General features: G+C 61.7%; 2 protein-coding genes across 2 annotated transcripts; both read right to left on the reverse strand.

Annotated features, from left to right (window-relative positions):
• Positions 1-3,305: 3,305 nt before the first annotated feature.
• On the reverse strand, positions 3,306-20,115 carry TRIT1 (tRNA isopentenyltransferase 1). The gene is made up of 11 exons (XM_075438080.1): positions 19,936-20,115; positions 12,779-12,921; positions 12,399-12,495; positions 12,036-12,184; positions 11,024-11,166; positions 10,637-10,748; positions 9,953-10,065; positions 8,697-8,774; positions 6,815-6,924; positions 6,353-6,470; positions 3,306-3,923 (listed from the first exon to the last, which is right to left on the reverse strand). The coding sequence occupies exons 1-11, from the start codon at positions 20,107-20,109 to the stop codon at positions 3,784-3,786; spliced, it is 1,377 nt and encodes a 458-aa protein (XP_075294195.1). The 5' UTR covers positions 20,110-20,115; the 3' UTR covers positions 3,306-3,783.
• A 2,131-nt stretch (positions 20,116-22,246) lies between these two features.
• MYCL (MYCL proto-oncogene, bHLH transcription factor) lies at positions 22,247-26,956 on the reverse strand. Its single transcript, XM_075437925.1, has 2 exons — positions 26,323-26,956; positions 22,247-24,028 (listed from the first exon to the last, which is right to left on the reverse strand). Exons 1-2 carry the CDS (start codon positions 26,825-26,827, stop codon positions 23,469-23,471), a joined length of 1,065 nt encoding a protein of 354 aa, XP_075294040.1. The 5' UTR covers positions 26,828-26,956; the 3' UTR covers positions 22,247-23,468.

A 26,956-nucleotide genomic window follows, 5' to 3' on the forward strand; every position in this document is an offset into this window, starting at 1 on the left:
CAGAATCACAGACTGGTCCGGGCTGGAAGGGCCCTCTGTGGGTCACCCAGCCCAACCCCCTGCCCAAGCAGGGTCACCCAGAGCAGGCTGCACAGCACCGCGGCCAGGCGGGGCTGGAATATCTCCAGAGGAGACTCCACAGCCTCCCTGGGCAGCCTGGGCCAGGGCTCCGGCACCCTCAGAGGGAAGAAGTTCTTCCTCATGTTCAGCTGGAGCTTCCTCTGCTTCAGTTTGTGCCCGTTGCCCCTTGTCCTGTCGCTGGGCACCACTGAACAGAGTCTGGCCCCATCCTCCTGACCCCCACCCTGCAGACATTTAGAGGCATTTCTAAGGTCCCCTCTCAGCCTTCTCTTCTCCAGGCTGAACAAGCCCAGCTCCCTCAGCCTCTCCTCGTAGGAGAGATGCTCCAGTGCCCTCATCATCCTCGTAGCCCTCCGCTGGACTCTCTCCAGTAGCTCCTCATCTTTCTCGAACTGGAGAGCCCAGAACTGGACCCAGTACTGCAGATGGGGCCTCACTAGGGCAGTGTAGAGGGGCAGGAGAACCTCCCCCAACCTACTGCCCGCACTCCTCCTCATGCACCCCAGGATCCCATTGGCCTTCGTGGCACCCAGGGCACACTGCTGACTCATGGTCAACCTGTCGTCCACCAGGACATCCAGGTCCCTCTCTGTCAGCAAAATACATTACTAAAAGGCAACCAAAAGGCGGAGGAAAAGAGAAGCAAACACAAGTCCTTGAACATCACGGGCAGACGTTGGGTGCCAGATCAGCGAAGGGGCTTTGCCTGCTTTGAGCGCTGGGCTCGGCGGCTGCAAGCAAGGGCAGAGGGGCTCGGCCAGCCCCACCACCCCGTGCGGGCAGCGCGCCGGGGCCGAGCTCGACGCCGTGCTGGGGGAAGGCTGGAGGCAGCACGCGACAGGGATGCAGACGGTGGGACGCTGCCCACGGAGCTCTCGCTGGGGATGCGAGCATTCAGGCTGCGCTGGCTGCCACGGCGCCCGTGCCCCTCCCAGGGATGTCCCCCGGGACCTGCATCACCAACTCTGCTGGCACCCAGCCCCGCCGGTGGCCGGGGACAGGAGCCCAGCCCAGCACCATGCCTAATGCCAGCGTCCAGGCGAGGGGACTCCTCCAAGGGCAGGCAGCACCGGGGGACAGCGGCCCATCAGTGAGGGCATGGGTCTCTCCCAGTGATGCTCAGCCAGGCCAGGGCACCGACGACTTCAGTTGCTGGCGAGCCAAACCACGCCAGGCCTGCGCTGTTTGCTAATCCCAGTGTAATTAATGACCTTATCTTTGGCCAAAGCCATTTAGATTAAGTGGCTGGTGTGATGGGCTCGGCGGCTCCGGCTGCACAGATGGAAGAGCGGTGCTTGTCTGGGGATTAGCGGAGGGCAGATGGCGGGAAGTGCCATTCCCCGTCCCCAAACCTCCCGGCACCGCCAGCAGCCTGAAACCTGAGAGCACAACAACTTTCTCGGGAGTCCTGGCTGGGACGGGAGAGCGACGTCGCGTCCTTTGTCCCTTCTGCAGGAGGCCGGGGACAGCAGCCGGACAAGGTGCCGGCGCCAGGAACTGGTGTGACCCGTGCCAGGAGCTCGACCCCAGCCCCTGCCTTGAGTCCTCTGAACGACAGCGGAATGACAGACACCAGCTTCTTCCCTGGAAGGCGAATCCTCGCCACGACGCTGGCCCTGGCTCTGCATAAATAAAAACCCATGTCCTCATCGACAGCCCCTACCTCTCCGAGAAAGACAACTCGCCTGCGTCTCGGTGCTGGCAGGATCAGGGTGTGCTCCCACCTTCTGTTACTGGTCCAGCCACAGCACGAACAAGCCAAGGTGACAGACCCGTGTTCTGGGACACCCGGGAGCTGCTACCCCAGAACAAGGCACTGCGGCGGGCGGCACAGAGCAGGGGAAGGGCTGGGAGACCCTCCCTGATAGCGGCCATTAGGAGCGGGCTCTGGAACAGAACGGGCAGAGTAGCAGCTATTGTGGTAGAGGAACATTTATCTGTGGGGATAACAAAGTTCATATTGAACTGATGGAGGATATTAAATCCGTTTCCAACAGCATGGTCATCTGACTGCGCTCAGGAGACAGAGCAGACAATCCCACCCCTCACTCGCAGAGCTGTCCCGATGATCCCGGCCTGGCCTGGGGAGATGGCTCCACATGCCCACTCCGTCCATCAGATGCCCACGCTCAGCACACCGGCAGCAAATGGGGCTTCACACCCAGCCTCACCTGCACCTCGTCCACCCAGGCCAGGAGAACACGGCTCCACACCACGGCCCCCGGCCGCGTGCTCCAGCCCGCATCCACGCACACTTGACTCAGTGCAGATGGCAAACAAGTCCAGGCTTGAGGAGAGGTTCAGTTGGCGCTGCAGACAGAGCCGGCCACACAAACGCGGTGCCCAGCATTTCAAAGCTGATGCCCAGCTCTGCCCAGCGCTCACAGAGAAGACAGCCCCAGTTCCCAGCTCATCCTTGCACATTCCCTTCAGCCCGAGCCCCCAAGCCACCCCACACCCCTATCAGCGGCCCGAGGCAGCCACCCCACGGAGCATCACAGACATAACTCCACGCTGAGGAGCACAAACCGGAGGTTTAAGCTAACCCCCACCAGAGCAGGCATCTCCAGAGCCCGCAATGGCAGACCTGCCCACACAGCCCTTCCCCGCGCAGGCTGAGCCCCGAGAGATGGCACTTGCCACACGGCGTATGGCAAGCAGCTGAAGGAGAAAGCTGTGCTCCACCACCCTAAAGCCCTCCCAGGAGGGACCGTCGTGATGGCATTCGCCAGGAGAATCCCAAATGCCCTGGAAAAGGACGTCCTGGTTTCACCCAGCACGGCACGCCGGCAAGCGGCCGGCACTCACATCCTCCAGGAACGACGCTGCGGAGACCAACTGCCTCGCGGACGCGGCCCGAGGAATTTGCTGCTCAGCAACTCGGATTCAAATGCGGGGCCCGTTCCCACTGCCAAACCACAGTGTAAACCCCCGGGAGCTCAGCTCTGACTAGGACAGACTCATCTGCTGCAGACTCGGTGAGATCATTTCCAAGTTCCTGTTTAACAGGTGCCAGCTCCTTCTGCACCTGCTACGGGCACAGGGCTCGGCCGGCCTCCACCAAGCTGGGAACATCTGCTCCGCTCCCTCAGAAGCTGCGGGAAAGGTGCCTGGAAGAAGGAACCAGGGTTGGACGTCCTGCCCTGTGCCCGCAGCTGGGAAGCTAGGCCAGGTGGGAAGAGAGAGCAAGAAAACTGCACTTGTTAATAGGGAGGGGAACCCACAATCATCTTTGCAATTTTATTTCCATATAAAAGGAAAAAAAAATATCCTCTCCACAATAAAGGCAGCGAGAGCTCACTCAGCTCCGGAGCTGCACTCCTGGCCAAGCTGGAGGAGTGCAGGGTGTTTCTGTCTCTGAGAAGGAGACGTTCGCACGCCAGCAGCATCGGCTCCACCACTCCAAGGATAATGCCGCGTCTCTGGCAGGAATGAACGCTTGGCACGGGAGGATGCTCCCAGCAGCCTTGCCCCGGGGCCCAGCCCTTTCCCAGCAGGGCTGGGAAGCATGGGAACACCGCGCGATGAGGCCACATGAAGAGGATCTGACGCAGCCGACGGCCTTTGGCCGTCACTTCAACACCTGCCTCATCCCGAAAAAAATGACTCAGCTCCTTTGGATCAAGGCCACCCCGGACTGAGTCGCTTCCTCGCCGTACAGGTGAAGCGCGGCAGCTCCGCTTCGCCAGCTGGTCCGCAGGTCTATGGCACAGGCAAGCTGCTGTCCTCGCCCGAGGTCTGCGTGTCCCCACTGGCCCCCCCAGTCTCTGCAGCACGGCTGGCGGCCTCCAGCTTCCTCCTCTTCTTCAGATGGTGCAGGTGGGATTTGGATCGGGTGTGAGCTGGGGGAAGAGGCAAACAGAGCGCTGAACTCTGGGGAACGTGCAGAAGGGAAGACTTGACCCGATCCCCTCATGCGGTGCCAAGTGCCCTCCCTTCCCTTCCCACCCTCCCCCACAATTCATTCCCACAGAAAAGTGAACTCCCAAACCCTGCCTTGGCCGTTCTCCAGGGCGCTTCTAGGCCAAACTACTGGGGCTCCGAGGGGGACAACCCTCCGAAGCCTTCTCCTGACCACAGGAAGGGCTGGGAGAGGGAAAAACCCTGGCTCTGTACACACAGCAGACCCCAGACTGTCAGGACTCCACTCTCCCAGTAAGCCTGCTCCCAGCCGAGACTCGACGCTGGGAGGACGGGAGGAAGGACAGCGTTGCCAAAGCAGCGGCCCATGGCAGGGCGCGGGCGAGGCTGTGCAACTCTCGGCCACGCCACGGAGCGCTGCCAGCATCATTCGTCAGCCGAGATGCCGGCATGGCAGCACCGGGGGTATCCTGTGCATCTACAGAGCTGACAGGGACGGAGCCCGGAGCGTAATTACGCTTTTGCACAACTCCAGGGCAAGGCTCCCAGCTACCAGAGCCCTTCAGCAGGAGTCGGACGGGAACAGAGGCGTAACCCCAGGCACACAGCAGGGCAGCAGGAGCTGCATTTCGGTTTGAAATCACACAGTTAGGGACAGTGAAGCCTCCTGTGTCGGCAGTGTTATCTAAGCAGAAGGCGCTTTGTCTAACCAGACCAATGCACCGTCTTAGCAGGGCGGTTTTGCTATTTCCAAGAGATCAGAGCAGCAATTAAAGCAGCGAACTTTTAAAGCAGGGCCTTAATTAAACCAGAGTATATGCTCACTGAATCAAAGCCCTCAGGCGTTTTCCAGTCATCCTTTTTCTGCCAAAGGATGGAATTGCATCCAAAGCTGCTGCTTTATCACAACGCTGTCGGGTCACCCTCAGCTGGAAATGAAGTCTCACTTCTCACAATTTGTCACAAGCAACACCAAAGCACAGAGGGGCTGGAAGCAGCTCTGATTGCTGCTGCTGTCTGGGGAGGTGTGCTCTTTTAACTCCATACAAATTGTAAAATTTGATAACATTTAAAAATCCTCCAGAGCCAGCAGGGTACAGGGAAGCAGTTCCCAAAACTATCTATAACTCGACTTACGAAAACAGACCAGATTGCAGAGCGACTCAGCTCCCACTACTGTTTTCACTTCCCTTCAAGCTTTTAGATTTTGCAGTTACAAGTAACACCCAGGTTTTGGACCGTTTTTCTCCCACCTTCTGGGGATTTGAGCCCAAATCAGCTGGATGCAGCGAACAACAGCTGGTCTTGGTTGAGCAAGGTACTGTCATCACCTGTCTGACTTTGGGATGACATCCCCGGAGGACACGTAGTTGCAGCTCTAGTGTTGGGGGGATCTTGAGGAGCTCCCACTCCGTCATAAAACTTGCTGGACCTGGAAGGATGGCACGGACCCTGACAGCTTTCAGAGCCCTCTAGTTCTGGGGGAGGCAGAGCTCCTTCAAAGCACCTCCAAGCTGAGACAGCTGAGACTGGCTGAAATAACAATTCCACTTACAAACTGATCTCGCTACAGTGAGCTTCCTATCCTGAGCCAACTTCCACCCCGGCTTTCAGCAGTCCCCTGGAGGAACAGGAATAAGCGACTCGTTCAAATCCGACAGCCAGCGACCTGGGAAATTTATCTTCGCATTGTGCCTGCACACACCGCGTTTGGGCGACACACGGAGATTTACCAGTTTCATTTCTGCAGCCAGTGTCTCCACTACTTTTTGTTCCTGGTTCTCAGCATGAGCCTCACAGCACAGATAAATTCACTGAGTTAATCTGATTCCAACTGAGCTCTTTTAAAGTAAATCTATTGAAAATAGAAAATCCCTTTCTATTACCATTACAGCTAGGAATACTTATTTTTTTTAAAAAAAAAAGAACATGCAAATAGAAGATATTGGAGCAAAACTGAGCTATTAAAAACATCAAGAAACTTTCATTTTACACAACAACATTTTAGAAGAAACAAATTTGTTCTGTGCTTTTTGACAAAGTATCTAAACTGCTGCAAAGGACCGGCAGCCCTGACTAAACACAGACAGCTCTGAGGCTTGGTGCTACGTACAGATCCCCAGGCCTGGCGTGACGGCAGCGAGCGGCGGTGTTTACCGGGTGCTGGGGAGGGGGGGAAGCCTGACAGATGGCTGCTGTGGCACAGCTCCTGCACCCCCTCTGGGCTTGCAAATGGCTGCTTTCATCCACGGGCTGTAAACAATCCGTGAAAGCCCAAGATCATGTGCCCAGGGTCAGTTGGCCAAGCAGGGACAGCCAAGGAAGCCGCTCCGCCCCGGAGGACTGCCTCGCTCCATCCCTCCGCACCACCGCGCTCGCCCCCAGGTCCTCTCCTCTCCCCCTCGCCTACCTGCCCACTCCCTGTCCCCGATGATGACTCTGTCGCAGAGCTCACACACGCGATGACTCCGTTTGTTCTCGTTTACATCACACTCCATCTTCACAGGCTCTGCTGGAGGCTCACGTCCCTGTAGATTAAATAATGTCTCAAACTGGTTTCTGCTATGAAAATTTGCTTGGCTGTGTTCACTTTGGTAGAGTTTGGGACGCCTACTTGCTATGCGCAGACACTAAGGTCTGCAGGACAGACGTTGCAGTTTTACCACGCAAGACAAGCAGAGCACTGGGCATTAGGAGAAACTTTCAGCTTAGACAACAACCCTCTGCCACCGTGAGGAAAGCCCAAGGCTGGACATGTACGCAGACAGCCCTGCTCACGGCAGAGATTAAGTGACAAGTTATGGGGCCTGGAGACTACGGAGAAGGTGGCTGCTCAGCCACAGCTCACGTGTTAAGTCCCATTCTCCAGTACCTGCATGAAGCTCTCCACAATCTCCAGAGCAGGTTCCAGCACATCCTCCTCCCACCGCAGCAGATCAGACACCTCCAAGCCATAAACTGGGGGCACGTTGGGCCCGGGACCTGCAGAGACCCAGACAGCTAGGTCACCACCAGAACCTCCCCAGCGTCACGTCCCAGCACCCGTGGGGCTAAGCTGTGACCAGGGGTATCTGCTCTTTCCTATCTAGTTGTCCCTTAGCGTTCAGAAGCAAATGGCACCAGCCTTTCCAGAGCCAAAATTACCAGAGACCTCAGCTCAGGGGGCACCACCCTCGCAAAGAGCAAGAACACCTAAGACCTCAAGAAGGCATCTGCACGGCCGTCTGCCTTCAGCACAGCATTACGAAATCCGAGCACAGCGACAGCCCATCGTAACAGCGAACACTTCATCATGGCCATGGTCCACAGGAGGCCGCAGCAGATCAAAAGCTAGATCCAGGCACAAAGCCATCACACAAAGCTTACAAGGAGACGCAGGCATGGAGTCTGGATGAGGAATCTGCGGGTGCAGGCTCCCACTCGGAGCTGTAATCGCTCGCACGGCTGCAGGGGCCAATGCTCCTGGCTTACAGCAGCAGGCCACGCTGGGAGATGCTTTACTAACGCCTCGACTTGGGAAGGCACAGATTCAAACCACCCCTTCGGCCTCCCCAGCCCAGCACGAGGGCACGGGGCGCTCGCTGCAGCCCAGCCAGAGCGAGACAGCGGCAAGCAGCGAGCGCCCGCTCCCTCCGGCGACGCGGCTGCCCTGCCACGGCTCACCTGCCGCAGACACCGGGTGCACGGCCCCGCTCGGACAAAGCCATCAAAGGCCGCCGCGTGCCAGCCTCCGGCAGCTGCTGCTTTTTATTGCTGCGACCACAAACAAGCTCCCGACAGGGCTGATCTGCAGCACACCTGCCACCAGAAAGGTGAGCCACAGCCACGCAGCACACGGCTCCACGGCTGCTCTCGCGCCCCGTTCAAAGCCCATCTTTTGACTCGACTTTCTCCCTGCCTTTATTTTTTTTTTTTAATTGTTGTTTTGCCCCTACCAAGAACCTTTCAACAAGTGCCCGGCTCCCAGCTGCTGCTGCTGGCCCTGCTCCAAGGCTGGGGCTGGGACAGGGAAGTCCTGCTGGCTCCCTGCCACTGTGGTGAGCACAGCCGGGGCTAAGAGCAGCCGACGGGCTCCCGCTCCGGATCTGGAGGGCAGCTGTCAACTGGGCTGCTCGCCCCGCGCGGGGAGCATGTGTGGGGGCCTGGGGAGAGGAACAGTGCTGGGCACCCGCTCCGTGAGCCGCCCAGGAGCTGTCGGCAGGACAGGCTGCAGGGATGCTGCAGCCATCATCCTCCGCTGCTGCCCGGCACGGGGCTCAGCCTTTGCTCTCCTTGTTCTGTTGAGATACGAGCTGTCCTGCTGGCACTTCGGTTGAGAGGGGAAGATCTTCCCTTGACAGGCAGCCAGGCGTACAGGGGAAGCAGTGAGGAGGAGCTGGCTTCCCTAGTGTCTGGGCAGACGGGCTGTGGGCAAGACAAACATGGAGAGTGCTGGGTGGGCTCTCAGGAGGGCCGAGCGGCTGCTCTCCTCCCCACGCGTTCGGGTTGCAATCGGGCAGAGCCTGGTGGTGGATACTGGAGGGATCTGGCCGGCAGCAGACGCCTGCAGAGCCAGGACAGCCTGGGCCAGCCAGAAGAATCCAGGCAGGATCGTCTGATCCCTGTTGGCCTCATGTCCCCCTGGCACACGCTGCCCCAAAGCAGAGGAGCCTCCACTCTCCTCTGTAGAGCTGGGAGCAGGGGATGTGCCAGTGAGGGATGAGAAGAGATGCGAGATCAGGGATGGCGAGGTAGGGCAGGAGCAGCGGACTTACGTTTCAGGAAGCGGTTTCGGACCCATTTGTTCTGCCTCCGGGCGTATCTCTTGGTCACCTGTTTCAGGGCCTGGATCCCTTCGAAACAGAGGGATTAAAAAAAATCCAAAGGTCAGCACAATGCTGCAAGCTGAGCTCAGAGCAGAGTGAGCAGAGGCTGTCGGCCCCGGTGCGGGGAAATCACACCAGACAAATGTTTGTGCTGCACTGTACCATGCTCACTTAAGAGAAGAGCTTCCACTGCCAGTCCGGAGGTGTCCGAGCCAGCAGCGAGACGTGGTCAGCACGGCAAAGCAGCCAAGCCCAGGCAGACAGAGCGCGGGGGCCACGGCAGCGCAGAAGGGCTGGACAAGGTGTCCCAAATGCCCTTGAATGAACACTGCACGGAACGGGCCCGAAACCTCCGCCCTGCAGCTTTCAGCAGGTAGGACAATCTGTTCAGAGGCTGCACTGCTCTCCTAAGACCTTACCAAATACAAACAGAGCCCAGACTCCTTGTCCTACCCACAGTGGGCCCAGAGGACGGTTTACCACTGTACAACCTTTCAATATTTAGTACCAGACTTATCGTATCCCTCTGTAATCGTCTCCTGAGCAGACACAACAAGCCCCTTCTGCTCCAGACTTGTTTTCAAGCCTTTTATCATTTCTGTGGTTTCCTCAGCCTCCATCTCCACTTCGCACTGAAGCCTCCTTGACACAGACTGACTCCGCCTGGGACCTCCGCTGTGCCCAGAAGCAGAGCAGCCCTCCTCTAACAGCAGCGCATCAGTCCGGGCACTCCAGAACGACATATCCCATCGAAAAGCGCCTCACTGCTGACTCACGCTGTGATCTGCTAGATCCCCAGATCCCTTCCCACCATCCTGCTGCTGAACCATGCTGAATTCTGCTTCATTCCTTCTTCCTAGCCCTGTTCTCCACAGCATTCACATCCCAGCTGGGATCCCACCACCCAGGTCACCAGTGGACCAGCTCCAGATCCCAAGTCATGCTGTGCCCAGTACATCTTGCAAGAGGGCCCGGGGGAAGGGAGGGAGAATTCGCTCTGGGTGCGCTCTGGGATGCTCTCCAAGCACTGAAAAAAGGAGTCCCTGCCCCTCTGGGCTGGCAGAAGTGGAAAATGCACAGAGAAAGGTGCAGCTCAATTCCAACAAGTCCTGCCCAGCATTTGAGGTTGGTTCGGACCCTCAGGAAGTGTCACCAGGAGCTGCGTGGAGCTGAGGGACGTAGGGCATGCAGGATGTTCCTCCCACCTTTTTGCAGCAGCAGGGCACTGGTCTCCGGCGAGCAACTCCCCTCAGTGACGAGGTACTCGTGGAACTCCTTGAAGCCGATGGACTGGAAGATGCCATGCTGGTAATCCTGCCTGGAGAACAAGACAAGAGCCAGGGGTCAAGGCCATCTCCTTCAGCACAGTGGGAGACCTCAACCCTCCCCCTAACAGCGGAGGTCTCTGCATCTCACCCTGCAGGAACCTTCCCAGGTGACACAAGCCCATGGCCTCAGGGGACAGGCCAGGCCAGGCACACACAGAACACAGACTGGTGCCTTCAGTGCCACCCCACGTCAGCTTCGCTGTGTGAACGCTCAGGCAGCACCAAGTGATTTGTACTGAGGGAAAATGTCACCACTTGGCAGGTACGGTCCAGGCAAAACCAACTCGCTGCTGAGACCCGCAGGGACTCTGCTGTTTGACCAGCCCTGGTCTCCAGGCCAGGCAGTGCTGGAGGATCGGGCTGCTGCAGACCCCTCCGCTGATGGTGCCTCCGCAGAGACGGGCACCCGTCCCGTCTGCTGGCCCTGCCGTAGGAGCAGGCGCTGCCAGGAGAGAGCTGGGAGCAGCGATACATCGGGGCCGCTGCCGGGAGTCGGTCTGGGCCCTGCATGGGACTGGCAGGTGGGACTGGGAGCGGAAAGGGAGCTGGGTTCTCACCCACCGGTTCTCGGCCACCTTCTCTCGGTTGTAGCGCCGGTGGAACTCCCGCAGCTCCTCGAGCAGTCCCGCAGCCAGCATGTCATCCACCCGCTTCTCCAGCCGCTGGTCCAGAGCTAGGAGGAGGAAAGCAAGACACGCTCAGCCGCTCGGAGCCGTGCCCTCGGGAGGCCCACAGCTGGACAAGGAGCCAGGCCATGGTTTGGCACTGCCGGCCTCCTGATCCACCCAAGGACAGCAGAGCCCAGCAGGCGAGCGGAGCGAGTCCTCTGTCACGCCGACTGATGGCAGAGGAACTGCTGCCCTGTTCAGGGAGGAGGCTGGGGCAGGAGCAGGGAGTCACCCCTAACCCTGCATCGCCTTACTCAGCCAGGCAGGAGCCCGCTCTCACCTGCCTGGTCTGCATGGAGCCACAAGATGCAGGAATGGGGGTATTTCAGGGGCCCACCTAAGGGCCCCCCACCTTCCTCCTCCTGCTGCTGGTGCAAGATTTCACTGTGGGGGATCCCCGTCTGTTCAAACACTTGGAGGCTCCTGTAAGCAGAGACAGACAGAGCTCAGAGGCTGGGCGAGGATGAGCTTTTCCATTTCCCCAGCAGCCCGGGGGGCTCCAGCAAAGGGAACCGCAGACACTTGCTGGGATCCAACCCTCTCATGGGGGGGGGAGGGCAGGTTTCAGCCCCTTCCCGTGCCCGGCAACCCGAGCACACCCAGGTCCTGGGGGTACAACGCAGTGCAGAACACAGCGATGGCACCCGAGGAGCCCAGAGCACAGCCGCCCACTCCTGCCTGGCACCGGGACAAGCCCCGCAGGGGATGAGGTTCTGGCTCCAGCCCTGCCCTTTCCAGCCAGGCAGGGCTGTAGGGAAGGGGCCAACGCTGCCGATGCTGCGAAGCGTTACTGCCAGCCTGGCCCAGCCCAGCCGAGGAGGTGGAGGAAGCTGCGCAGGGTGCCCAACCCTCTGTCTCCCTGCAGCGTGCGAACGGGGTGGGCGGCATTCTGCACCCCCCAGGCCAGGGCTCGGCTGGGATGGGCCCGTCGAAGCAGCAAGCCTGGTCTTGCTGCCGCGCTGTTCCCACAGAGCTCAGGTATGTTACTCAGCCAGCACGGCAGCTTGCTCTTTAAATAGCTCCAGATAAACCCTGCTGCTGGGGCACCGCAGCAGGAGCAGCCCTGCTGCACACAGGCCAGGAGCAACGCGCGGTCCCAGTCCCCAAACGCAGTTCAAGCTGGGGGCTGCACGGCCAAAGGTCTCAGATCCCAGACAGCCCCCCAACACCAGCGCTCCAAGGTCCCCAAGCACCTCTCTGAGAGGCCAGGAGCACCCGCCCGGGATGGGAGAGCCCACCTAGGGAAGGGGTGCTGGGCCTGGCACCTCCTGACCCCGGCACGACAAGCTCACCTGGCCACTTTGCGCTTGTCGTGGGGGTGCAGCTTGGCCGCCATCTCTGGGTCCACCTGGCTCAGGCGGCGATGGAGCTCAACACCGTCCAGCTGCTCCAGCTCCACCTTCCTGTCGCCGACCAGCCCGGGGGCTGTGCTGGCCTTCTCCTGCAGAGAACAAGGCAGCCCTGAGTCAAGCCACTCATCCACGAGCAAGGCCAGCAGCAGCAAGACGATCCCCCAGACCCATGGAGTGAACGAGGGGCTTCTGGTTCTCCTCACCCCACTCCAGCAGAGGGAACACCATGCCCAGTCGCAGGAAGCCTGCCCTGACCATGGGGCTCACCCTTTCCCAGAGGGGTACACAGCCCCCCAACGGTACCTTGGTGTCGATAAGGACCTTCCAGAGCAGGGACTCGATGTAGTAGTTGGTTCCTCCCACAACAATCGGGATCTTGTCTCTGGCAAAGATATCTTCAATGTGCCACAGTCAGGGAGCGTAAGCAGAGGTGGACGGCAGGGAGGGAGGGCTGTGGAGAGCGGCAGATCTTCCCCAACCACCCCTGAGGCAGAGCTACCCTCAGCATTAGCTGGGAAAAAGCAGCTCCAAGCCCCCTCGCCAGCAGTATCCTCCGAAAAGCGGACTTAGTCGCGGTGTGGAGAGCCCAAGGCTGATGCAGACACTGAACTCTCCTGCAGGCCTGGCCGCGGAGGGGGAAAGTCCGTATCCACTCAGCCAGGCAGGCTGCAGCGTGAAAGGATATCAGAGCCACGGCTCTGTCTCTGAAATCCACCACCGTGTAGTCAGAGACGAGGGGATCCACAAAGCTGATCATGTGGTGCCTGCACAGCCGCTGCTCCTGGGGAGAAACCTTGTTCGTGATGATGTCCAAGCCCTTGTACACCTGGGGAAGAGATGAGCCCGTCATTCACCTCTGCGCCCCACGAAACCTGCACCGACCACCGCTCCTTCCCCCGTGCACAGCCGCTGTCGGCCCCGTGCCCCTCACCAAGCCCCTCGCTGGGCTCTGGAGAAGCAGGCAGCACAGGCAGCGCGGGCAGCACGGGCAGCACGGGCAAGGGCACGTCCCCGTTCAGGCGAGGCAGCAGGAATCTCGCCAGCACCTGCTCCTGCCAGCGCCAAACTGCCTCTCCCTCGTGTTCATTCCTGCCCGGGGGAGATGAACCGTGAGTCCAACCGCTCACAACCGCTTCCCTGGTCTGATACAACCCTCCCAGTTAGGGACGGAAAGGCCGATCAAGTGACCAGAGCGCGGTGTCAGTGCTCGGTCAGCGTAACCAGCCAAGCCCGGCTCGGAAGCCCAGAGCTCCAAAACAACAAGGGCAGCCGACTCCGAGCTGCCGGCCCCGCTGCAGCGCAGAGCTCAGGCGTGCTGAGCTCCAGACACCCGTCTCCAGCACGGCACCGAGTCTCGTCTGGGGACAAGGATCTGTTGTGCTTCCCACAACACACAAAGATCTCTCTGGATGCAACAGGCAGCTTCATGGAGCCTCCTGAACACCCGGCAGCGGTCTCAGCTCGTACGCATCTCAGAAGCCCGGCGTACTGCCTGCTGCCTGCTCTCACTGAGCCGGTCAGGTGCGGAGAGAGCAGAACACATCGGTGCAGGCCAGTGAACCCAGGAGAAACGAGGCACTGTCCCACAGCAAGGTGCCAGGAGACACTGGTGAGCGCAACCAGCAGCATCTCGCTGCTTCAAGATGCGTCTTCAGTCTTGACTTTGGGATATACAGCCTGCGAGAGCACTGTTGAGAGATGCTGGCCCTCAGCTAGACAGCTGAGCAGAAAGGAAAGCCACCCCAACCAACCCCTCGGGAGCATTTTTGGTAGACAGCCAAGGCAACCTGCGATCCCAGCAGCACATATCTGAGACACAGCCCGAATCCACCCTCCAGGCTGCAGAAAGCAACAGCCACAGCCCAGCCCGCAGACCCAGTCGGCGCAAATACCGAAGCCACCCCAGCTCAGTGTCCCATCCCCACGGCTCAGCTGGGTCCCGTGAGCGGACGAGAGCGTCTTTCACCCAGGAGAAGGGAGGAAGGCTCCTCGCCCTGCTCCCCATGGCAAGCAAACACAGCCCTTCTCAGCATGTGCTGGCACCGCTCCGGGGACGCCCGTCCGCGGGTGCCGCGAGGCTCCGCAGCACGGCAGACACCCAGGGATCGGAGCAGGGACCCGCGCCCCGAGGGTGCTGGCAGCAGGCCCGCGGTCACAGCCGGGCACACAGAGCCTTTCTGTCCGGCCCAGCTCTGCGCCGTGCCAAGGACTGAGCACCCTCCGTGCCAGGCGGTGGGTAAGGCTCTGCCTCGTGCTGCGGCCGCAGGGAGGATGCGTTCAGCTCTCAGCACCTCCCCACTTGGAGCCGTCTCCCAGCTTGGGATAAACTGGGCTGGAGGGGAGAAGGGACTGGAAACGGCTGTACTCGTCGCCCAGAAACCAGCCCAGCCAGAGGGCCAGACTCCCAGAAACAAATTTCCCCTTAATCCCCTCGGAGAAGCTGCCAAGCCTCCGGCTGCAGCGCGGCCTCCAGCCGCTGCCTCCCCTGGTCCCAGACAGAAGGACGCGGTGACACAGAGGTGACCCGCGGGCAGAAGGCACGGAGCGGCAGCGAGGGACGCCTGGAGGTTAGTGGAGCAGGGAAGCCTGATCCTGCCTGGAGCAGTCATGCGAGCTGCTGGGGCGGCTGAACCGGCTGCAGCCCGCTGACACTCCCCGTCTTGCTTAACTCTCGCACTTTGCTGCTCGGAGGGCCGGCTCCCGCTCCTGGTCCCGGCGCAGAAAGGCTCGCTGGAGGGCACGAAGCAAGCGGGGAGCAGGAGGAGCAGGAGGGCAACCAAATGCTCTTCCCTTCTGCCCTGCGGAAACCCAGCTGGCTCCAGGGGATGTGGGCAGACGGGAGAGGCCCGAAGGCAGCTCCCTGCCAACGCGCCCCACGGCTGGCTGCAGCCTATCGACCCCCTTCCGTCACCCGGCCCCGGCCAAGCAATGCCGTTCAACGCAGGTCTCCCGTCGGCGCGGAAAGCCGTTGAATCCAGCGAGCTTTGGCTCAGTGCCTTCTCTCCCCCAGCAAGGGCCAGCCCAGCCCTCCAGCTCCTCCGACTCCCACTCGTCTGCCTGAAACCACAGCCATGGCAGAGGGCTGACGGGGAGGCTCCGAGGCAGCCGGCAGCCCCCAGTGCCCTGCGCCGGCAGAGCAGGGATGTTAGAGTCCAGGCTCCGATCCCCCACGGTTCTCCTGGAGATTAAACCCCGAGAGCCTCCCGGAATATCTGGCAACAAGAGGAGGAATGCGGTGTCAGTGTGTGGGCTGGGAGGAAACAAAGGCGGCCTTTTACACGCGCCGGGCAAAGCCCGGAGAAGGTTTCCACCAGCTGGCTGTCGGCAGGGCCTCGCACCAAGACGTCCTCCCGACACTCATTTCTATTTTCAGCAAGCGGCTCAGATAAGCCTTTGTTGCTTTCTAAGGCCCCAAAACAGATTAGCGGCAGCCTGGAGCAGCAGGCCTCCGAGACACCGAACACAAGCCGGGGACTAAAGATGCTTAGCCTTGACGGCGTCCTCCCACCTCGGCCGCTGAAACTCCCGGGCAGGTCAGCCCCACCGCTCTCTGTCGAAGGGTCAGCGCCATCCCCCCCTTTTAAGATGTGGGGAAACTGAGGCAGGAGACACAAACACCAGCGATGCTCAGGAAATGGTGTCTGTGAGGATGCTCGTCCCGCAGCCCGGGAAGGGTGGGCTCACCCAGACCCTCGCTCTGCCACCGGTTTCACGCACAACCCCAAACTCTGTCCCTTCGTCCCCATCTGCACCAGAGTCCTTGCCCCAAGTGCAGGGAGCACCGTATCCAAGGTGACGTGCTGGCTGTGCAGCACGGGGACCCCACACACATCCAAGCCACAGCCTCGAAGAGTTGCAAAGATTTCACAAGGGCCAAGGGATCTCCTGGCTGGAGAGGGGCACGGAGGACCCAAACCAAGCCAGGGTGCAAGGAGAGCACGGTTCACTCCCCACCCTGATCCCTGCCAGGAGCAGGACATCAGCAAAGGCTCGTAGGGTGCCCTGAGCTGACATCAGATGTACCCACTGTGCTATAACAGCCACTGCCAAGCGTGAAATCCGGAGGGGGCAGTGGGATCGGGAGCGGATGGGGCTCTCCAGCAAGCTGGGACTGGGATCGCTGCGCACTCACTGCTCTACCAGAACGAAGCAGTGGGACTGGCTTCGCCCTGCCTGGCTTCCCCGGAGCACGACTTACTCCTGAAGGAAACTCACTGGGATGACAAACAGCAACAAAGGACAAAAAGAAAGATTAAGAGGCCGTCAGATTAACCAGAGCTCCTGAGCCACACGCAGGCAGAGCTAAGTCTGTAATTCGACCACCGTGACTCGGGGCCATGACGAAGACGCCCTGGAAATAGAGGGGAGCCTGTGCGCGGGACAGGTGGGCTCGGGGCTCCCCGGCCCCTTCCCGAGCCCGGCTCCGGCTCCAGCAGCTGCCCAAAACACTGCCGGCATTTGTCAGAGCTCGGCAGAGCCCGCACGGGGCGCGGGATGAATGGACAGAGGGGGCTGATGGCAGCTGTCAGACGAGAACCAGCAACGGGATTTCTAAAACCCAGGGACTCTTCCGCAAGGCCACCGGAGCCAGCTCTGGGTGGCAGAGGGATACGCAGGCGGGAGACAGTATCCCCTGGGAACAAAGCCAGCGAGAAAGCAGACCCAGTTGGCTGGCTGCGGCCGCCGGAGCGGGGCACGGGGGTCAGTGGGGCGGGTGGGGGAGGCGCAGGTGCTGCTGCTCCGGGCTGGGCCCCCGGGCCCCGAGGGGCCACGCAGAACGCAGGCTGCGTTACGGGATAAAAGCAGCGGAGCCGCTCGGCTCTCGCTCCAGCGTCACGCTAGAATGGGATTAAAAGGAAAGGAGGACAAGAGTCTCCCGAGCCCGGATGCCATTGGGCGCCTGCGGCCAGTCCTCCCAGTGCCTGCATTCCCATAGTGGGACCTGAAACAACCAGAGCGCAAAATACACGCTTCAAAACATCCACCGGCGTGGAACGCGGATCCGCAGCCGGCTCCCGCCACAGCCCCCGAGCTCGGGATGCAGCAGGAGCCCCATGTTCGCAGGACCCAACAGCCTGCACCAGGGGAGGTTTAGGTTGGATCTTAGGAAAAAATTCTTCACTGGAAGAGCCGTGAAGCGGTGGAACAGGCTGCCCAGGGAAGCGGCTGCGGCACCATCCCTGGAGGTGTTTAAAGGACAGACAGATGCGGAGCTAAGGGACGTGGTGGTTTCGTGGTGCAGTCGACAGCGCGAAGTTAACGGCTGGACTCGATGACCTTGATGGTCCCTTCCAACCTAAACGACTCTGTGATCGCCCAAGTCAACCGCCCTTTCCCTGGTATTAAAGCCCGCTGTACGCTGGGCTGGCCGTCACCGCAAGGTCCGTGAACCTCAGCATTCGCAGCGCACAAACGGGCACGAACAACCCAGCGAAAGCTCTGGGGCTTGCTCAGGTCAGGGAGGTCGGTACCAGTCGAGCTCTGCTCAGAGACATCTGGAGCAGAGCAACTCGCCTTGGAAACCTAACAGCCGCCGACTAACAGCCGCCCCAGCCCCGGCAGGGTCTGCGCAGAAAACCAGCCCGCAGGCAGTCCCAGCCCGGGCCCGAGGAGAGCGAGCCGGACGCGGCAGCTCTTCGTTAGGGAACACGCGTTGAGGGCTCGCAACACCAAGGCCTGCTGGTTCATGACAGCTGGGCCGGAGCCCAGGGGCAGCAGCCCGGCATCAGGCAGCGCTGGACAAAGCTTCCATGTCCCGCGTGGATGATTTTTTGTCCCTGTGGGATTTTGTCAGGTCAGCTCAGACCTCCAACACTCCATCCCCAAGAGCTTAAGCAAAGCATCCCACAAAACAATTCCACGCAACCTGCTAGAGAGCAGCTCTGTGGAGAGGGACCGGGGTGTCCTGGTGGACGACAGGGTGACCATGAGCCAGCAGTGTGCCCTGGCTGCCAAGAAGGCCAATGGCATCCTGGGGTGCATTAGGAGGAGAGTGGCCAGTAGGTTGAGGGAGATTGTCCTTCCCGTCTACACTGCCCTGGTGAGGCCCCATCTGCAGTACTGTGTCCAGTTCTGGGCTCCCCAGTTCAAGAAAGATGAGGAGCTACTGGAGAGAGTCCAGCACAGGGCTACAAGGATGAGGAGGGGACTGGAGCATCTCTCCTACAAGGAGAGGCTGAGGGAGCTGGGCTTGTTCAGCCTGGAGAAGGCTGCGAGGAGACCTAATATATACTCACAAATATCTGCAGGGTGGGGGTCAGGAGGACGGGGCCAGACTCTTTCCAGTGGTGCCCAGCGACAGGACAAGGGGCAACGGGCACAAACTGAAGCAGAGGAAGATCCAGCTGAACCCGAGGAAGAACTTCTTCCCTCTGAGGGTGACGGAGCCCTGACCCAGGCTGCCCAGAGGGGCTGTGGAGTCTCCTTCTCTGGAGATATTCCAGCCCCGCCTGGACGCGGTGCTGTGCAGCCTGCTCTGGGTGACCCTGCTTGGGCAGGGGGTTGGGCTGGGTGACCCACAGAGGGCCCTGCCAACCCCAACCATTCTGTGATTCTGTGAACTAAAGCTTCCCCCAGAATAATTCCACACAACCAAAATTTTCCGACCGCTTGCTCTACGCTCAGGAGAGGGAGTTTTTAAATCCGGCTCTCTGGGACACACGCAGCAACCAGCACCAGCAGCCCAGTGCGGGAACCCAGGAGGCGGCCGCGGGACAGCGAAAGGCGATCTCTGAGCAGCACAAAGGGTGTCGTCAGCAGAAAACACCCTATTAATAAGTGTACTAAAGATGTTAAACATTAAACTTGATGGAAAGTTCAGGCGTTACAGAAAGAGAAGAGTGAAAGTGTTGATTGGGAAGGAAAACACTTTACCAAACAATAACAAAACCCCCGCGGCGGCTGAAATCCACACCTCAAGACAAAGCTCGTGTAGCCAAACGTGATCGGGCCAAAAACCCGAGGCTCGGTTCCTGGGACCGCACAACCGATACGTCCCACGCTGCGCCTGCAGCAAGGGATGAGACCGTGACCGTGTCGCTGAAAAGCAGCAAACACGATTTTCGATCCCTGCACCTCGTCGGTGCCCCTCTGCGGGGTGACCGGGGTGGGTAGCGCTTGCCCCCGGCTGCCACCTTACAGCCTCCCGCGTGCCATCACCGCAGTGCAGCGTCCGGGAGCACGGATGGCTCCAGCCAGCGCCGCCGCCTCACCGCTCTCCCAGCCGGCACGGGGACCCCGGGGGCCCCGGCGATGGCGGGGGGGGGGGGGGTACACAGAGGGGAGACCCCACGGTGTGCCAGTGCCGCAGACCTGGGGACACGGTACGGGAGGGGACAGCACCCAAACCACTGCCGGGAGCACAGCCAGCACAGCAGCCGGCCGCGGGACCTGGCGACCCCGGGGAGCGCGGCCCACAGCCCCAAGGCGCTGGGCCTCTCCGGGCCCAAGCAGGCCCCGCCGGGACCGGGCCAGGCCGCCTCCCGATGCCCTCAGCCAGGCCGGGGATCCCGGGCCCGGCTCAGGCCTGCCCCAGGCCCCGCCGCGGCCCACCTCGGTCCCCAGGCCCGGCCTCCCCCGGGCCCCGGCCGCGGCCTACCCCGGGCCGCAGGCCCGGCCTCCCCCGGGCCCCGGCCGCGGCCTACCCCGGGCCCCGGCCGCGGCCTACCCCGGGCCCCAGGCCCGGCCTCCCCCGGGCCCCGGCCGCGGCCTACCCCGGGCCCCTGGCCCGGCCTCCCCCGGGCCCCAGGGCCGGCCTCCCCCGGGCCCCAGGGCCGGCTCCGGCGCTCGCCGGCTCCCGAGGCTCCCCGCAGGCCGCGGCGGGGCCCGGCCCGGGCCGTACCTGCATGGAGTCGGCGCTGACGATCTCCCCGCCGAGTCTTAGCCCGAGCTGCAGCGCCAGCGCCGACTTCCCGGTACCGGTAGCTCCGAGGATCACCACGAGCGGTCGCGGCGGGGCCCGGCCCAGGCAGAGCGCGGCCGCCGCCATGGCCCGGCCCGGCCCGGCGGCTGCCATGGGGACGGGCGGGCGGGACGGGGGCGGGCCGGGGCCTCCGGCGGGGAGCGCGGGGCCGGGCCCTGCCCGCCGTGTCCCGCTGCCCGGCCCGGGTCCCTCCCCTCGCTCCCGGCCCCCCCCCCCCCCCCCCCCCCCCGCACCGGGGCCGAGCCCGACGAGCGGGGCTCAGTCCCGCGGTACCTTTTTGGGGAGGGGGAGGGGGAGGTGGGCAGGATGCTGTTGCCATAGCAACGGGGCAGGAGGATGAGGAAGCGGGGCTGTTGCCCTTGGCAACAGAGAGGAGCGCGTTGCCGTGGCAACCGCAGCCCCCCCTCGGAGCCTCGTCCCCCCCCCCGTCGCCACGGCAACGGGGGGAGATGGGGAGCGGGCGGCTGTCTCCGTGGCAACAGAGGGGAGAGAAGGCAGGCAGACGGTTGCCATGGCGACGGCGGGAGGAGGGTACCTCGGCGGTGCCGCTCTCCCTGGCAACACACATCCTTCTCCATAGCAACAGCGAGCAGGAGGCTGCGGGCGGGGGGGGGTGGGGGGGTGAGAGGGGGTGGAGGGGGGGGGCAGGGATTATCTCCGTCTGAAAACCGTCCTGAACCCGTCCTGAACCCGTCCTGGAAAATAAAAACGTGCCAACCCGGGCGCACAGGCGGCAGAAGCGGGGCCGCGGGGGGGGTGACGCTGCAGTGGGGGGGCAGAATTGGGGTGGGGGGGTCGGCAGCAGAGGCGGGCGGGGGGGGGCGAGTCGCAAGGAGCAGGGCAGCGCGCGTTAAAATAAACGGCTCTGTCGGGGCTGGCAATGTTGAGCTGCGATGGATACGGCCGACACTTGCGACTCGCAGCGCTGTGCAAGGCCGGCGGGTTTCTTTGGTTCCCCGAACCGCGCTGTCAGTCTGCTCTGCTGGTCCTCGCCGGGGCGAGACGAGGGGAGGCATCTGCCCTCGTAACCGGGGAAGTTCCAGGTCCATGTGTATCTGGGTGAGGGCTTTAAGCAGGAGAACGCAAAGGCACGTGCAGAACCACAGCTGCTCCTCAGGCTGGTTTAAGACCGACCGCGTTCCACTGGTGATGGTCTCAGCTCAGGCCTCGGGATCTGCACATCATTTCCAAGAAAGAAAAATAACCTTCTAAAGACCCTGTGTATGAAAAGAAAACACTCACCTTACTAAAAACCCTATCGGGAGGGTCACCCTGAGCTGAGAAAAGACACCAGTCTGCAAGTGTCGGTGCGCACACAACAAAAATAAACGGTTGAGGGACTGGTGCGTCTGGGCTTTGCTTCCCGCGCACGGGCGAGGTGTCAGGTTTAGGTCACCCCACGTTTAAGCTGTGTGAGCACCTTGTAGTACAGCTCGAAAGCGCTTTGCCAGACCGTGATGCGACGCGCAGAAAGTGAGAAATGTTGCCGGGGCCAAAGGGGACGGGTATTTAAGAGCTTCTGGGTGGAATCATTGCTTTTTCAGGCTGGCTTCCCCCAGGTGACCGAGTCTCCTGCAGCAGCAGCAGCTCTCTGCTGACTTCTGGGCAGTAACAGGATCCCACGTCCCTCCTGTGTTTAGAGGAAGACTTTTGCCACCAGCACGAAGGAAACCCGAAAGCCTCGGGTTCAGGGGCGGCAGGGAGAGCAGGCAGATCGACTGTTTCACCCGCTCAGCAGATCTGGGCGTACGAAGCTCTTCGGTGCCCCTAAAGCGAGCAGATTGCGTTCCCCCCTCCCGGTAGGGTTACTGCCAACCAGGGCCCTGAGGGCAGCAGTCGCCCCACACCCCGCCAGGGGGGTTTATAGTTACACCAAAGCCTTCTCCGAGCCCCACATGGGCTCTCTGCCCCCCCTTGCCAAGAAATCCACTTAAAAGGTAGAAAAATAATCCAGGGGATTCGTTTCCCTGGCCCCACCACCGCGACCACTTCAGTTTCGACCTCTGAGAGAAAGCCAGGACAAGGCGCTCAGCCTTACTGGGAGCAAGGCACCCAAGCCCCAGTACCAAATATGTTCATTTCTGTGAGCGGCCAGGACACCCCAAAACCCAGCAGCCAGGCCAGCCCCCCCAGGAGAATCGTGGCGCAATGCATGGAAACCCCCAGCCACCTGTATGGAAAAAGCCAACCCAGGCTGTTGCAAACTTATTTATTTATGAAGTGTGAGGTAATGAAGAAAGTGCTAAATCCAACCACAGTGTTAACTCTAACGGTTCTCAGCAGGGACCTGGGGGTGCTGTCCTGCACCCCAGGAGGGGACAGGGGACTCTGCCACCCACACACCCCACCACAGGCTGGGCAGAGGGACGGCACGGGCAGGGGGAAGCCTCGAAGGCAGCACAGCCCCTCCACACACCCAGCCTGGCCCCTCCAGCCCAGCTCCCTGCAAAGGCCAAAGCTTTGCCAGGGATTTTATGTGGCTGCTGGCAAGGGGGTGCTTGGAAGGGTGGGGAAGGGGGGGGTCACAAGGATCAGGAAGGGGAAAAAAAATCCCATTATTGCAAAGGGGTGGTTTGGAGAGCTGCAAGGGGGGGCAACCAGCCTCCGCAAGGACTCAGCTCAAGGGTCCCGCAGGAGCCACCCCCTTCCCGATCTCCCTAAAGTGCAGCAGGACCGAGCCCTCCCCCACAGCAGGAACCCCCTCCAAAAAAAAAAAAACATTTATATATATAAAAAAGCAAACTCTTTACCAATACTTCTCAAAAAGTGGTACAAAAATACAGTATAAAAACACAGCCTCCAGTATAAGACTCGCAGTTACAGCAGCAGTTTCTAGAACATAAAATCCGAGACGAGCTACTGCGTGGAGTGGTAAGAAAGTGAGGTACGGTCCAGCCGAGTCAGGGGGTTGACCACGGGGTGCTGTTAACCCTGGTGAGACGCCTCGTGCCGTCGCCATCTCCACAGGGACCTGTCCAGAGACGAGCCCCGCGCTGGGCTCTGTGCCTGCTGCCAGCTGCTTCCGTCAGCCGAAGCAGACCGTGGTTGCTTGGGATTTTTGGGGAGATGGACGACCAGGGGCGGCTCCCAGCGATGCTGCTGGTGGCAAACGGCAGGCAGGGCTGCAGGGGAGAGGGAGTAAAGTCGAGCCTGTGAATCGAAGCAGTCACTTGAGAAAGGTTCACAGGGAGGCAGGGGAAATCTTGCAAAACCCGGTGCCGGAAGGCAGCCCCAGGCAAACGATGCTGCTTGGGGGGGGCCTTGCTGTGGCCCCATTCCCACAGCCAGGAGCGGCACCGCAGCCACCCCACACGCAGCGACCGCCACGTGCTCCAGCCCCCTGGGGCCAACAGTTCAACAACCAACCAAAAAAAAAAAAATACAAAAAATGTGCAAATTGAGAGGGAGCCGGGGGGGGGTCGTGGGGACCAGGGTGGGGGCCACGCTGGGTGCTAGTGCCCTTTGAGGTGAGCAATCCGTTTGAGCAGCTGGGTCTGCCGCTGCCGCAGCTGCCGCTTCTCCGCTGCCATCCTCCTCTCGGCACTGATGAGCGACTGCAGGTACTCGGAGGATTTGCTCAGGATCACGACTTTGGGCGTCTTGGGGCAGCTGGCGAGCCCCGGAACCTGGTCCCGCAGGGCCAGGAAGCGCGAGCGCAGGTCGTTGCGTCGCTTGCGCTCCAGGTCATTGTGGTTTTTCCTCTTGGCCACGTCCTCGCTGTCGGAGCCGGGGCCGCTGCCGGCTTTCGGCAAGCCGGGCTCAGGCAGCGTGATGGCGGGGGCCGGCTCTGCGGCGCTCGGTGGCTCATCCTCATCCCCCTGGGGTGGCTCCGGCGGGGGACAGGCATCCGGCGGCGAGCGGGCAGCGTAGTTGTGCTGCTGCTGGTGGATGGAGATGTGGAAGCGTTTCATGCAGGGGTCCAAGGGGTCGGCACGCAGCGTGATGGTGACCGGCTTCCTCAGGCTGAGCGATTGTCTCTTCTCCACTGTCACCACGTCGATCTCTTCACCTTCTGCTCAAAGTGGACATGGCAAAAAAAATAAAGAAAATCCCCATCAGTTGGGAGCCCCTGGTCACCCCCCTCCAGGGCTCCTCACAGCCTCCAGACGTTCTTCCCGCTGCCGTCCCACAACACTTTGCTCTGCAAAACCACTCTGTGACCTCCAGCAGGGATTACAGGATCTAAAGGCTCTTCCAATACCATTGTACAGGAAGGAGCTTTGCACCCGTGTTCATGTGCCCGGTCCCCCAAAATGGAGATGGGCTTTACTTCTGCCTCTCTGCTGCACCAGGAGCAACACGTGTCCAGGATAAACGAACATCAGGCAAGAAAGACCCAAGTCCTGCGTGGGGGGACAGGAGGAGCAGGGTGTTGGGGGCCTGGGACAGCCGAAGTTCACCCTGGTCGGGCGTTTCATGGCCCATTGGAATTGTAAATGAGGGACGCGGGGGCAGAGCTGCTCTTTGTTCCCCTGGCTGCAGCTTTCCCCCTCGGTGACTTGTCACTTTTCACAAGTGATCAACCCCATTCAGCCCAGGCTTCCCGGGGACAGGGGAGACCGAGGGGACAACCCCCCACGGTGCAGGGGGGAGGGAGAAGTGAAGGGAGGTCCCTCCAACAGACTCTGTGAACCTCGACAGTATCCCAAGCCCAGGAGTCAGCAGGGGGAGGTTATAAGAGCTGTGAACAGCAAGACCCAAATAAAGCAGAACTAGACCCAAAACACCCTGCCTGTTGTCCTTGCAGCAGGCACGAAGCTGGCCCTGGGGACAGCGTGGTGACCCGGCTCCAGGCGCGCCTGCCATCGCGCTCACTTCAGGGACGAGCTAAAATAGAGCTTCACTTTTTCTCTTTGACTTTAGGGGAAAACACAGGCGCTCGCTAAAGGTCCCCTGAGACGCTCAAACCCCCGCCAGCAGCCTGGGCAAAGGCCTGGCCCCCTCCCCTCCCGCGACAGGGCCGGCTTGTGGCCCCCAACCCACACCCCGGCCCCCCCGGCTCTGGGGGTTCTGCCCAGCAAGCCCAAGCCGCCCTGCTACTGGAGCTACTGGGGCGGACAGACAGACTCCAGCCCCCAGCCCGACGGCCGCGCTCATCAGTGTCACAACCCGGCCGGTCTCAGCCACGTGTGTACACACACAGCGCACACACCCCCCCCCCCCCCGCTCATTAATAAAAGTCGGCCCCCGGGGCCCCGCCCCCCCGAGGCACCCATTGGCTACCTGGCCGTGCCGGCCGGCTGCCGTACCACCCCATTGGCCCCCTCCCCCGCCCATCAGCGCGGCCCCCCTCTCATTGTTTGCAATCTGTTGCTTTTTGTTCGGCGCCCGCATGGCGCGGCCGGATCGGGACCGGGACCCCCACCGGGACCGGGAGACCCCCACGCCCCCCCCCCAACCGCCCCCCTCCCCCAGTTTGGGTTAAGCCTCTTAACGCCCGCGACCTGCTTACCGTCCCCGGGCTCCTAATGGCATTAAGCCCCCGTCCCGCGCCCTGACTCACCGTCGCTGCCACCGGCAGATTTATTAACGGGGTCAGGGCACCGCGTCAGCCCTTCCACGGCAGCCCGGGGTCCGTGGGAGCGGGGGCAGCAGCGTACGGACCCCCCCTCACTCCCCCCCCGGGGGGCTGCGGGGCGGGTGGGCTTGGGGTGTTTGTAAACAGGGACCGAAAATGGGGGGTTCTGGCCCGAAAGGCGCGGGGGTCCTGGCCCGAAAGGCGCGGGGGTCCTGGCCCCAGCTCGCCTTTGGCTGGTGGGATTCAGCGGCACCCGCTTCCCAGCCCGACCCCCCCCCCCCATGTAAACACGACCCCCATCCCACACGGGACAAGCAGACGAGCCCCGCGGGTGGCCCGCGCCGAGCCACCGCTGACGCGGGACGGTCCCGCAACCACCGCCGCGGGGGATGTTTTGCCTTTTGTCCCGAGGGAAGCCCGTCCCGGGTGGGCGCCGGGAGCGTGGGGGGACGGGGGAAGCGGTCGAGGGTACTGGTCGGCAGCAGAGCACGCTGCAACACTCGGGAAAAAGAAGAAATAAAACCCAAAACCCCCAACTTTCGCCCCGGAGCTGCAGACTTGCGCCCACGCCAACCCGCGAGGCTCCCGTGGGGCCGGGACGAACGATAGGGGCCCCACCAGAGCCCCCCGTACCCTTCTGCGAGGGGCAGGGGTCTCCCGAGCAGCCGAGCCCCCCACTCCCTCTCGGGGCCGGGACTGGGGCTCGCTCGGAACCGCAACACGGGCGCTACCGACACGCACATGTGCGGGACACGCGTGACCCCCCCTCCCCGCTGGGCTCCCCTTACCGGAATCGCTTTGGCCCTCGGATCCCGAGGACGCGGGGACCTTGCTCTCGGCCAGCGGGCAAAGGAAGACGGCGGCGGGATCCACGCACTCGCTCACCGAGCTGCCGAACCCCAAATCCTGAGCCAAGGGGGGTTTGTGGGGGGGTCCCCTCTGCGCTCCCGCCGAAAGTTTCTCCGTCATTGCCTTCTCCAGCCTCTCCCGGGCTGAAAACCCGCTCCACATGCAATCCTGGAGGATGAAAGCGCTCAGGTTCCCGAAGATCTCCCCCGTCCCGATGAGATACTCGGGCTCTTCCCCGGCCGGGCAGCAGCGGGACAGCCAGCCCGGGCGATCCTCCGCCCCGGAGCAGCAGCCTTTCTCCCCGGGGGGACCCAGGGGGGACAGGGGAGGCGTGGGGACCAGCTCGAACTTCTTCCAGATGTCCTCGCTGGGTGCGGTGGAGCGGTGGAAATCCTCCTGGGCGTCGTGGTCGTAGAAGTAGTGCTGGTACGGGTCAAACTCCATCTCTGCGTGGGAAGGGAGGGGGGGGCACCCCCCTGCCCGATCCGCAGCCCCGCTCAGCAGAGGGGCACCCCCAGCCCCATGGATGCAGGCGGGGGACCCCCCCGCCGCCCCCGGTGCGCCCACCGCGAG

This window comes from Opisthocomus hoazin, chromosome 17 (genome assembly GCF_030867145.1).
Source record: "Opisthocomus hoazin isolate bOpiHoa1 chromosome 17, bOpiHoa1.hap1, whole genome shotgun sequence".
Classification (NCBI taxonomy): domain Eukaryota; kingdom Metazoa; phylum Chordata; class Aves; order Opisthocomiformes; family Opisthocomidae; genus Opisthocomus; species Opisthocomus hoazin.